At 31.7% G+C, this 12,759-nt stretch overlaps 1 protein-coding gene across 4 annotated transcripts; it reads right to left on the reverse strand.

Moving 5' to 3' along the window:
• Positions 1–3,092: 3,092 nt before the first annotated feature.
• Positions 3,093–9,298, reverse strand: LOC8288418 (partner of Y14 and mago). 4 transcript variants are annotated; one of them, XM_048376085.1, is made up of 4 exons: positions 8,867–9,298; positions 8,463–8,625; positions 6,658–6,903; positions 3,093–3,657 (listed from the first exon to the last, which is right to left on the reverse strand). In XM_048376085.1, exons 1-4 carry the CDS (start codon positions 8,950–8,952, stop codon positions 3,514–3,516), a joined length of 639 nt encoding a protein of 212 aa, XP_048232042.1. In that variant the 5' UTR covers positions 8,953–9,298; the 3' UTR covers positions 3,093–3,513. The 4 variants fall into 4 exon arrangements, with proteins under 4 accessions (XP_048232042.1, XP_015580502.1, XP_015580504.1 ...); XM_015725016.3 differs by having other exon boundaries at positions 8,463–8,582; positions 8,867–9,278; XM_015725018.3 differs by having other exon boundaries at positions 6,658–6,885; positions 8,463–8,582; positions 8,867–9,277.
• Between the last annotated feature and the right edge of the window lie 3,461 nt (positions 9,299–12,759).

The following is a 12,759-nucleotide window of genomic DNA, read 5'->3' on the forward strand; positions in this document are numbered from 1 at the left end:
AAATCTCAATGTGACTTAAAAAAACGTAGTCCCTTTTTTTTTTTTTTTTCTTTTATGCTAAGTTTGGTCCATGTACTCTCTTTAAAGCTCACGTGATCTATTATTTTTTTATCATTTTTTAATCCTAAATCCATCGTTACTAAGTAAATACTTTCGGTAAATCACTTGTAGGAAAGTATTTATTGACGAAAAAATATATCATTGGTAAATTATCAACAAGAAATTTATCGGTTAAAATGCTACCGTATTGTCAATAATTTAATAAAAGTAACAAATTAACAACAATTTATTTTGTCAGTAATCTAATGTTTGTCGATAATATTCCATCTGTTTTTTATATATATTATAGATAAATCGTCGGTAAATCATTGCTAAATTAATGACAAAATCTTGTTGTGGATAAATTTGGCGATGGGAAAAAAGTAAACTTTCAGCATTTGGTTTGTAAGTTATTGGAAAATTTTCTGTATTTCAAGTGCACTTACATGTCATCTTTCGTCCCATTTTCTATCTTTTTAATTTCATTTAGATGTTCAGAGAATTGCTGTCCCAACCCAAATTACTGTGACAACTGTAAGTTAGTGTAATGAACTTGTTTCTAATAATTTTAGCCAATTAGTAACAATTATAGACATTACTGAAGTTTCTGGCAATTAACAATGCATTTACTAACAATTTTAGACATTATTAAAGTTTTATTCTCAAATCAAAGATAAAAAGAACAAAAAAAAAACAGAGAGAATAACAAGGAGCCGCTGCATATTACAAATACATTATAATCCGATTCAATCATCCTTTAAAAGTTTACTTTTATACCAATTTTCGATCCTTTAAAAGTTTACTTTTATACCAATTTTCGATCAGTGATTCAGGTGACAGATCACATGAATAGACAAGCTCAATAAAATTCACATGGATGTCGTGTAAGCTCCACTAAAAAAAATATTCATGTACGTAGTTTATTAGGTAGAGAATGTTTTAAATATGAGAAGTCATACAAAAATTCTTAGATAGACTCGGTCTACCACGTTAGTTCAAGCAGCCCCATCGCCATCGCCATCGTACTAAAGACTGTAACCATTAAGATTATCCATTATAATTCGAAATCCTCTCAACCATTTACAGCACTTCACATTTGTTGTAATTTGTTAAGTAGTGTTTGGTTTTATAGTGGATAAGTTTAATGTAATAATTACATTTTTTTGGCACTTCTGTTGCATATAAGGATTCTGTATTGAAGCTAGATAGCAAGTTATCCAATCAATGCCTAGAGTGCTGAAATTATCTACTACAATCAGGTAAATAAGTAAAAGCTTTTTTGAAGTTATCTCTTTTTCTTCGTTTTTCTTACCCTCTGTACTTGGATTTGATGCCATTGTGGGTGAGAAGTTGACAGCTGATGGAGCTGAATGTTTCCCTTTTCATCCTCAGATTGGAATGGTTTATTGCCATTTTCATCTCATTGAATCGATTATTTTGGAGTCACATTAGGGAAAACTAATCAAGTAGCACAGTTAGTTAATTACTGTGAATCAAAGGGGGGATTCAGGGAAAACAAAACTGTGTGTCAGATCATGGACTGCACTGTTAAATGTTGAATTATTGATGGGTGATGATCAGCAGGTTGTGCGTCAACAAGCCCTTTTGCGGTTTTTATGCCTCATTCCATATTTACATAAAAGGTGTTGACAAAACAAAACGAAAACCCAAAGGAGTTGCTGTGTATGACTTTTTGACCTTGTTCGGTTAAGTTGCTCCTTCTGATAATAAATTATTATTATTAGTTGTTACTCACAATTTCCTCAATTAATAATATAGAGATTTAAGTAAATAATTTGTTTTAATAATATCAAACATAATTTAATGAGCTAGGTGCTTTTTATTTTAAAAAATATCATTTGTATAATAAAAAATATTTTAATTAATATTTAAATATAAAAATTAGAAAATATATATATAACTTACATTTTTTTAATTTTTTTATTCTTTATTTTACTTATTCTTTCTTAATTTTAGATAAAAGAATAACATTAAGATTTTAATTAATAAATTATATAAAAATTAATTTCAATCCAAATAAAAAATAAAATTTAACTCTCTACATTCAACTCTTTATCACTTTATTGATAAAGAGTATGTACTCGTTTTATAAGATGCCTTTTTAAAATAAAAAACTTAATATATAAATAAAGAGCTTTCTTTAAGATGCTTTTTGTTATATATGTTAAACTAAAAAAATATATTAAATTTCTTTTGTAATTTTTAGAATTATAATCAAAATATCAAATTGATTTTAAATATTATTTTCATTTCCTAAATAAAATAATAGAAAGAAAAACAAGTTCTACTCTTTTCTTAGTTAAAACAAGTTCTACTTCTTTTCTTGGTTTTTGAAGAAATTAAAAACTAGTACTTTACAAGAATAAAGAATAACCTTAAAATAATATTTTCTTGTAAAAAAATAAATTAAATCACCGTCAAATAAAAATAAAAATAAAAAGATAATTTAAATTTCATGATATGTTTATTTAAAATTTATAAAAAAATTATTTTATTTAAAAAAAATGAGAGATAAAACAAAATAGAAATAATAACATTTCAGATATTTTTATTTTATGAATGTATTAATTTACAAATATAAAATTTATTTAAAAATTTTATCTATTTTATTAGAATTTAATTTAGCTATAACTAATCCCATACATTTTTTATTATGTAGAATATAAAATTAATTGCTACTCCATTTAAAGCATATAAATTTTAAATTTTACAAATAAATTTCATAAATTTTATAAATTTCAACTAAACATTACGTAAAAGAGTCTCGAAAGGCTAAATTTATGCCTATTAAAATTTGCCTGATTACTGAATCAAGGTCAACAAATTACTGATTTCAACTATTATTTTCCCTACCCTTTATTATAGTTTATTGTTTACTAATTTAAAGAAAAATGAGTTTTAAGTTTTTAACTCGGTGCTCTTTATTAAAATTGTCTTTTCCTGGAGTAACACTTTAGTTGTATATTTCTCTAATCACCACTAAATATTCCTTGGAACATATATATTATGTGTGATATTGGTGCTATGGATGATTCAATCTTAAATAAATCTTCTTGATAAATAGTTGTTACATTAGTAGTGACCTTTTATACACAGTACAAATTCATGCATGATGAAGAAGATGCAAAAGACAACAAAATTTGGAGGTGAGTGATTTGGAGATCATGCATTTCTAAGAAGAGAAAAAAGAAGATAAAACACAGAGGAACATGGAATGATGCTAGACTAACCTTCAAAAGACCACAAATCCGGGAAGGTTTGGTTGGTAAGGCGCAAAACGAGGACTGAAACAAGAACGAACTGCAGGGTTTATAGGCAAACTCATGAACCATAGTTGGAAAATCTGGATAGAAGAATCTTGATCCCACAAATGCAGTAGTGTTCACGTCTTCACCAAAAGAAATTCAATTAAAAGCTACACAATTTGTTTGCTGTTGAAAAGATTTCCCCCATTCATGATGCTGCCTGTTCAGATTTTTTACCCTCTAATATCTTTAGCTCCTGGTGCCAGCCCTCCAGTTTTGCCAACTTCTCCAACTGCTCTGGCTTCATATCCTGTGAAGTAGCTTTCTGCTGCTGAGCTTCTGCTTGTCGAATCTGGATATAAAGTGAAGAGAAATCAGTTGAACGGAGATCATATAAAACATGAAAGTAGAAGTTCAAATGCTTTCAATCTCATTAAAATCCCTGCGAATTGGTGTTTTTGCAAAACCTATAGAGCCACTATCAAGAAGTACAGTTTTTGCTAGTTAATGGGTTTAGACGCTTAGCTTGTGTTGCGAACAATTTGTGACACTCTAGAACTAAAATCACACTGTAATCAAATTGATTTCCAATGATATCATACCCCAAAATATGTTTGTTGCTGTGACCGGACCAACACCCTTAAGTAGGTGCTATAACAGGACCTGAGGCACCTTTCTGATTGTTGTTCGCTCCGTACATTTAAGATAGCTGGTTTATTGTCCAAGAATAGACAAAGCTTATCGGGGCAGGCAAACATTCTTTGTACAATTTCTGGTTCCCTATAATTGGATGACTTCATAACTTCCCAGCCCTCAACTTTCTACTCCATTGACTAACTTCCTATAATTGTAACAAAAATCATACCCCAAAATAAATTTGTTGCTGTGATTGGACCAAAGCCCTCAAGTAGGTGCTCTGACAGGAGATAACACGCCTTTCTGATTGTGATTTTCTCTAGAGTGACAACTGTATAGTTAGCTGCTATAACATTCAAGTATGGACAAAGCTTGTCGGCTAATGCAAACATTCTTTGTACAGTTTCTGGCTCCCTATAATTGGATGACTTGATAACTTCCCACTCCTCGAGCTTCTACCCTATTGACAACTTCCTATGATGTAAGAAAACTCACGACTCTCTGTCTTTCTCACACACACACACATATCAACCATACACCTTTTGTTCCTTTTAGAGAAGGCTATAACAATGAGTAAGTGCGTACTAATTATCAAATTTATAGTAATGAAAGTCAAAAAAACTGCCTCTACTGGAAAGGAAGATTAAACTCAAACAATGCCATATTTTTGGAAGTAAATAAAATTTAAGCATCCAATAGAAAAAAGAGAAAATAACCAATTTTCAACTTTTGACACATTCTATCTATCTGATGTGATTTGGTTACAGAACAAGAATCAGAAGCTCTTTATATTTATTAAATCCAAGGAGAAAAATCGTGCTCTATACAAGAGCCTTAAAAGACAAAATATGTCATGTATTCCTAATAGAAACATATATGTTTGTTGGCCAGGGCTTCTAATAAACTTAAAGGCATGCACATCAGTAGTCTGAAAGTCTTCAAAACTCAGAACTGATACAGATCCCAAGTCAAAGAGAAAAGAAGAGCAAAACCAAAACTATCCTAAGGATCAAACACTAGTGGGTTGACATCTACATTAGAGGACCGGAACAAATTTATGAGTGGAAGCACATATTGCGGTATTAGCAAATTGTAGCTCCTGTCTAAAGAAACTGAACATTTAATAGAGAAAAGAATGAAGTCAACATATCTCCTTAGAAACCACCCTGCCTGGGGTCCTTTAACCCAAGAATTACACGTGATATAGAGCATTGCCAGGATCTTGAAACGACGTACCGGCTTATTCAGTGTCAATATATCAGAATTTATCAACTAATCATGCATGAAATTTAAAAATAAATTTAAAAAAGAAAAAAAGAAAGCATAGTGATTCAAATTCTTAGTTTAACATATTATTTAACCAGATATTTAAAATATGAATAACTCTTTAAAAGATCTACAATAAATAATAATATTTTAGCCATTATTAATTGATTGTGGTAACAAATATTTTCCTCAATGGAAGTAAAATGTTTAATATTGGAAATTAATATGAAAAGAATGAAAAATAAATCTTAAAACTAATAATAGTTCCAAAATGTAAAAGATGATATCTAGCCCTATCATTGGCTTTGATCATGGATAGACTATCCAAACATAATCAAGATTAGAAATCACCATAGAAGCTATTTGTTCATAAGGTCATCTTAATAAAGGAAACAAGAGCTAAATATTACCAAAACCAAATATAAAAGCAATATACTTGCATTACAAATGGGGACAAAGATGTGGGGACTATTATATTAGATGTGGCTCAATTATTATCTTGACACCCAAGTTAACAAGTAGGACGTTTGAGGAAGATAGAACCATAGAATTACAGCATATCAGTTAATTTGATGAGTGCAGTTAAGATACTAGGTGATATGTAATTAGAGAAATAACTTAGTTAGCATAGCTAGTTAAATCTTTTATGATGGATGTGGAAGCACTTCGTTCATAAACAAGATTATGAATGTGGCATAAATTAAAGAGATGTTAAGAAAGAGTCTGCTCAGATGATTTCACCATATTCAATGTGAACCTATAAATGGACCAGATTAGAAGAATAACTAAATTTAAAGACTAAAGGAAAATATTTGATTTACACCCAAATGATGTGAGTTGAAATGGTAAAAAACCATTTAGCCATGATTTAGCATCACAGCAGATTGCAAGAAGTTTGTACCAAATAGAATGGAGAAATATGAACTTATAGGTACATGAGACTTCAGTCAAAAAAAAAAAAAAAACAAATACATGAGACTTAATTGAGTTCACTTGCTAGTTTTCATTTATGAATACGTGTAGATACGCAGTACAGCACTAGGCATGCAACTAGATAGCAAAATCAGAAATATTTCCTTCTCCATTTTTACTTGAAAAACAGTCACCGACAAAATTAAGGTTCATCCAAAATATAATGGTAAAAGAAGGAATAAGTAATCAATAATCCTGACAAGTCGACAACAAAATAAATTTGACATGCACATTCAAAATAAAATGATTTGATCCAGACCACAGATCTATGTATATTAGGAACACTGTCAGTATGGAACTTTAAATATGTGTATCCAAGTGCAGATGTGCATGTTTTATACTGGAGAACGTTATTAGTTCTCAAATCACTAACATGTTTGGAATGTCTGAAAAAAGTGGAACTAGACAATTTCTTAAAAGTGCGTAATTTAGTGAAGAACAGATAAATACCAATCTCAGAAGGTATGACTAACTGTACCTTCTTTTTAAGTGCCCGGATTCTTTTATCGATATCTTGAGATGAAGCATTTGGATCTAAGGTCTCTGTCGAGTCTCCGGGAATACTGAGAACAGGATTTGCAGAAACATCTAGCTCATTCATCTGAGATGTCAATGATTTCACAGATTCTGATGCATGGCCTACATCTTCATCAGGTAACACTTCCCTTTTCATGTCCCCAGCTGCCGATGCGTCCAAGTTCTTACCCTTTTCAAGAGCAGCCTGCTAAATTAATATGTGAATCTTTCACTGAAATTTAGAGTAAAAGCGTCTAAAAGGAAAAATAATTTTCACTGCATATTCTCAGAGTTCTAATGGACTTATTCACAAAGTAGGAAGGAGAACTTTACAATTATAAAACTAAGCAGAAGTTCACATAAGTAACTGCATCCATAGGCATGACATAGTACTGACATAAACCAAGTAGCCTGCCTATTCATAAATTTCTTGAAGATACATTTGCGAGCAACTATCAGACTAAGCGTCCTTAGTTCTAGCTGGTAGAACAGATATCTAACAGTTGTAAGATGAATAAGTAAATAAATGCAGAAATAAACTTTAGCACATCCATGGAGTATTCGTGCAATTTGATTCAGGGCTTTTCACTTTTCCTTGAAACATTTTACTACTTAAGATGCCAAAATGCAGAATAAATAGCTACTACCCAGTTCAACGAACCCAGAAGTATGCATTGAATATGGATTGATGCTGTAGGAAGTTTGCAGAACTGAATAAATAATATCAGCAAAAACAATTCTTCTGGATACAATTTCCTCTTACATGTCTATTGTCCACCTATCATCCTACTGCAGAAGGTGATTTTTGATAACATCATTTGTCAGTTCATAGCAAGTGAATAGATCACTGGTTAAATTACAGCATTGTTTGCAGAAAACATATTCTCACTCTTGTGGAGCTTTTTACTACAATTAGTAGATGGCCACAGCAAAAATTTAGTTCCAAATATGAGAGTTGGATGTTGATGGTGTGTCCAATTCTCCATCTGTAACATTTTCTGGATAGAAAAGTAAAATTTAAGTGGAAAGGACAGGGTAAATTGACTTGATAAGCCTTAGCAATTGAGAATTCTTTTTACCCTTGACTACTTCCTTGCCAATTTTCAAGGCTACCAGGACTCTGTCTAGAGTGAGAAGGTACCTCAAATTAAGGACCAATAGAAATACTAACAGGGACATAGTTGGTTATTCCATATGGAGGTTAACAAGCATTGCTAAGACAAGTTATTTCCCATTATCTAGCCAAGCAGTATAAGTTGTTACAAAGGTTTGGTCTCATTTACCAATGGCAGGAGCGTCCTGGTATTTTCCCAAGAATGTCATTAACCCCATTCAAGGATGGAGAAACTAGGCTTGAACTTATACAATTTCCAATATTTCCTATCACTTGAGACCTCGACAAACAGAAATAATCAGGGCTTAGTGTTAGCTGTGGCTGGGATTGAAACCAAATTGTCAAAATGCTTTGTATTTAGAATTTATGAGTAGCACATATACTTGATTTAGCATCTGATGCTAGCTACTTAGTATTTGTCAATAAAATATATCTTACCAATAGTACATTTGGACTGCAAAGAATAATTATCATTTACTCCTAATTTACACCACCCATATATGTTGCAAGAATAATAAAACGCAATAGCCTAAAAGAGTTATAAAGTACAACAAACACCATAATTAGTTTCTTCCCTTTAAGGCACAAGGAAGATTAAGCTGAATAAACCTATAGTCCCTCAGTAAGACCATCAGAACAAGTAAGGAACGTACCTGTAACCTCTTCTCCTTCTTTCTTTCATTTCTCTTTACTGATTTCGTCTTTGGTTTTGCATCCATACCTGGATCATAACCTGGCGGCACTACGTGCAGAGATTGCATCTCCTTTTTCCACTGCGTCAGCACAGTAAAAGCAAAACCTGTCATATCTTTTTCCCTAAGTATTTTCATAAGATAAAATCCATGTCAATTTAACTAAACCTTTTTAGTTCCTTTAAATTCGCAAGTTCAATTGAATTCTTGCAAAATTATGTCACTTGAGGCAATCATGTCCAGTATGGACTTTCCGAACATGAGAATTGACTAAAAACTAAAGGCAAAAATCAACACATTAATAGAATAAAAAGAAAAAAAGACCAATCAATAATTAAGGGTTTAGGGTGATAGGGTATACATACAAGGGCACCTCTGGATTGGTAAATGGCGACTTCATCTTGAGGGACATAACCGGCGCGAATACGAATGGGTTTACGGAGGGTACCATCGGGTCTTCGGGTCGGAGCAAGTATTCTCTCTCCTTCTTTTAGGGTTTTGCTCAACTCTGCCATTTTCTTGATTTGCTCTTCTTCTCGTCCTCCTCCACCGTTATTATTGGTAGCCATTTGAAAAATATTCTTTTGCTTAAATTATTTCTGTCAATAAATCAATTTTGGGATTTGGCTAATTGATTAATTGATTCTGGCTTTTCAGTTCAGTCACTGGCTACTGCTAGTGCTACAGCTTGCCGCAATTCAAGAAATCGAAATCGTAGTAAAAATGAAATAACATTAAAAAAAAAAAAAGTTAAAAAAAAGAACAATATTTTCCTTTCCAATTATTTTAGTTGATGTTTGATTAAATCTCCAAATTTGTTATTTTGTAGTACTTCAGGAATTCACTCTAAGAGGAGATTGAGAATGAGATTATACAATCCTAATTTTTGCACATTATTAATTCTAGATTTTTAATTAAATTTGTTTATGCTCTTTTATTAATATTAGAGCAACCTAATGCGCAAAAGAAAAAAAATATTAAAGGAGCTAAACATTTCAGACTTTAAAATAAAGTAAAAATATTTATTTTTACAAATTTTAATCATAGTTATTTATATAGTCATTTACTTATGCGGTGTACGGTATTATCATTATTTTGATTATAAAATTAAGTTGATAAATATAATTTAATAAAAATTTAATATTTTATATTAATTTATAAAATTTTAAAAAATAATAATAAGTTAATTATTTTTAAATATTTTTAATTTTTTAAAATATAAAAATATTATTATATATTAATATCACTAATTTTTAAAATTAAAGATTTATAATTCTTAAAATTAGAGTCAATGCTTAATTAGGAATATAATTTATGAATCTAAAAATTAATAAAAAAAAGATAAAAATAGAATTAATATTATTATCCTGATTAGGAGAGTATTTATTGGTTAATATAATATTAAAATATAACTAATATACTATTTCTTAGGATTAGAGTGAGTGTTTAATTACAAATATAATTTAAGAATTTACAAATTAATCGAAAAAACTATAAAATTATATATAAGTTTGAATTCTATGGGTTAAAAGTAAGTATACATGTCAAATTAAAAATTTTATGTATCAAAAATTAAACATGTTAAAAAATTTTAAGTTTCAAAATATTAATATATATATATATATATATATTACTCTTCTAAGTTATATTTCTTTTCAAAGCTTGCATAATTGTTTATTAAATAAAAACTTGCTATTTGATTTATTCTTTGTGCATAATTTGATAACAAGTGTATGCTCTGTGCTTGCCTCGTTTGAGGATCTTGCAAATCAGAAATTTGTGTATACTCACTGGTATCAGAGCTTGAAAGGTTCCTGGAGTGAGAAGGTTGTTTACATCAAAGTATTTTAAACTCGTTTTATTCAACTGCATCATATATTTGTTGAGCAAACTTGTTCAGTTATGCATAGTAGTAAGACGCATTTTTTTCTTTTTTGAGATAAGGGCAGTAAAACTGGTGGCTTGGTTCATTTTTGTTTAAAATAAAGTTATTTTGTCTTGTTCTAAAATGAATTTAGAACAACTTTTATGTAGATCGTCTTCCTTTTCAAACTTTTCTACCTCTGACTCCTCAAGATCCAAAAGTTTGGTAAATAGTAAAGAAATCACTATTAAAGATTTTACAAGCATATTGATGATTGGGAAATACTTAAGATTCAAAAGAAATAAATTTATGAGTTTTCAAAGATTTCTATCTTCAAAACAGATTTTACCATCAAAACTGAAGAAATGGATATCCAAATTTCAAAGTGTTTTGAGGAAATCTATCTTCTAAAACCAAAAATCCTTCAGAAACATAAAGAAAAAGATTATAAATATATTTACATAGGTCTTGTCCAGATAGGAATAAAACCTCTTACCATAGAAGTATTATATACTTCCATCTTAGCAGTCCTTAGGGATGCTAGGTTTACAAATTTTTATGTTTCCTTATTATGCACTATTGAGTCAAGTATTAATAAAGGACCTATTAGTTTCAATCGTTTCTCAAATATTACAATCTTTCTATATGATAAAAATATTTTAAAGAGTGTTGTTCTCTAGATTTAAATGCATAATTACAAAATACTTGAAGAATCTATCCCGATAGTCTTGATTTTCAAAATCTATTACAAAACCATGATTTCTACTTTTAGTTCCAAACACAAGCTTCATTCACTAAAAGAGAAACCTTATTCCTCCAAACAGACCTCTCTAAAGCCGACACAACTATCCCAAAGACCATTTAATGGAAAGATATCACACTTCCAGAAGAATGGATACTCGAATGAGTAATCCAACCTGAATCTCCAAAGCAGATAGAGTCAAACACAAACCTTAAAAACATAACCCAGTTTCCAGATGAGAAAGTAAAGTTCACATTCAACAGAATATCAACTTCCTCTATATAACACCCGGAATTTTTTTTTTTTTATATATTTAATAGTGAGTTTTTATTTAAGTTAATTTTAGCTTTATTTTTATTCAAGTAAAATTATGGTAGAATTGTAAAAGATGTGTTTATAAAAGAATTTTGGGAAAATTGATTATTTAATTTAATTGTGTGTTAGGACTAAATTGGAAATTTATTTTGGAATAAGTATTGAAAGTATAATGTTATTTTTATGGGGTTTTAATGGAAATTTGTGAGTTTGGTATTTTCGTAAATAAATATGTCGGTCAGGGGTATTTTTGTAATTGTATATTTTCAATAATTCGGATTTAGCCCAAATTAAATAGTTAGGGGCTTAATTGAAAGGCTAAAAAGAAGTTTGAGGGTTAAATTGGAGTTCTGCAGGATGAAATTGTAAGTAATTAAGAAAGTTGAGGGACCAAATTGCAATAAGGAAAAGTTTAGGGGTCAAATGTCGATATTGAAGGGAAAGAAATCGGGGAAGAAGAAGGGAGGAAGAGAGATGTCGGGGAGAGAGAGGCCAGCGGAGGAAGGAGCTGCGTCGGGGCCGTCTGTCCGGGGTGGCCAAGCGGGCGACGGCGAGGAGGAAGATGGCCGAAGCTTCCTTGCCGTCATGCGGAGTTTCCGGCGTCGGTGGTCGGCCGATCTTGGTGCCGATCGACTCTTCTCGGCCTCGGCTTTATTTTGGCGGTGTCGACAATGGTGGCCGGAAACGGAAGATCCGGTGGAGAGAGAAAATGGTGGCCGGCGTTTTGGGTTTTTTTTCGAGATCCGGCCGGAGGATGGACGATCGGAGGACGTATCCCGACTCTCCTCGGCTCAAGCTTCGCGATGGCACTGGTTTCGTGGCGATCGGGCTTCGTTTGCAAATCGACGGCCGTGATCGTTCGCAAATCTCTCCGGATGATCGGGTGTCAGATCGGAAAATCGGAAGCGAGGATCGTCTTCAGCGCGTCGTTGTGAGTCCGATGGTGTGTTCGGATCGTCGATCGGACTCCCGGCTAGAAGTACCGAATCGAGCGCCCCTGTAATTATCTATGGCCCGTTAATTTTAGAATTCTTGGTTTAATTGTGTCTATTGGATTATATTGTGTATTTGATGATTTTTGTGAGTCATAAATAATTGTCAGTTTTGCCTGCCACAGTCGTGTTTTTATGCTGTGTGGCGGAGTCGGGAAATAGTGAAGTTTGGGGATCCGACTCCTATTGTTTGAATCGTTAAGTATTTGAAGTGTTCTTCTGGCAGGTCCTGGACCCGTTTTTACGGGGGGTAATGTTCGTGTTGTAGGGGAGGTTCTCACGGGATTTTCGGTAGAATTCTCCGAGTCGAGATTCTTAGGAGTCTAGACCTAGGATTAATGATGG

Source organism: Ricinus communis, chromosome 6 (assembly GCF_019578655.1).
Source record: "Ricinus communis isolate WT05 ecotype wild-type chromosome 6, ASM1957865v1, whole genome shotgun sequence".
NCBI classification, from domain to species: Eukaryota; Viridiplantae; Streptophyta; class Magnoliopsida; order Malpighiales; family Euphorbiaceae; genus Ricinus; species Ricinus communis.

Bases quoted from the DNA above. Each gene is read 5' to 3' on its own strand.
- LOC8288418 (XM_015725016.3), bottom strand. From the start codon at position 9,070: ATGGCTACCAATAATAACGGTGGAGGAGGACGAGAAGAAGAGCAAATC. The intron at 8,583-8,866 runs GTATGTATACCC...GTGCTGACGCAG, and splicing joins ACCAATCCAGAGGTGCCCTT to TGGAAAAAGGAGATGCAATC. The intron at 6,904-8,462 runs GTACGTTCCTTA...ATATTAATTTAG, and splicing joins AGAAGGAGAAGAGGTTACAG to CAGGCTGCTCTTGAAAAGGG.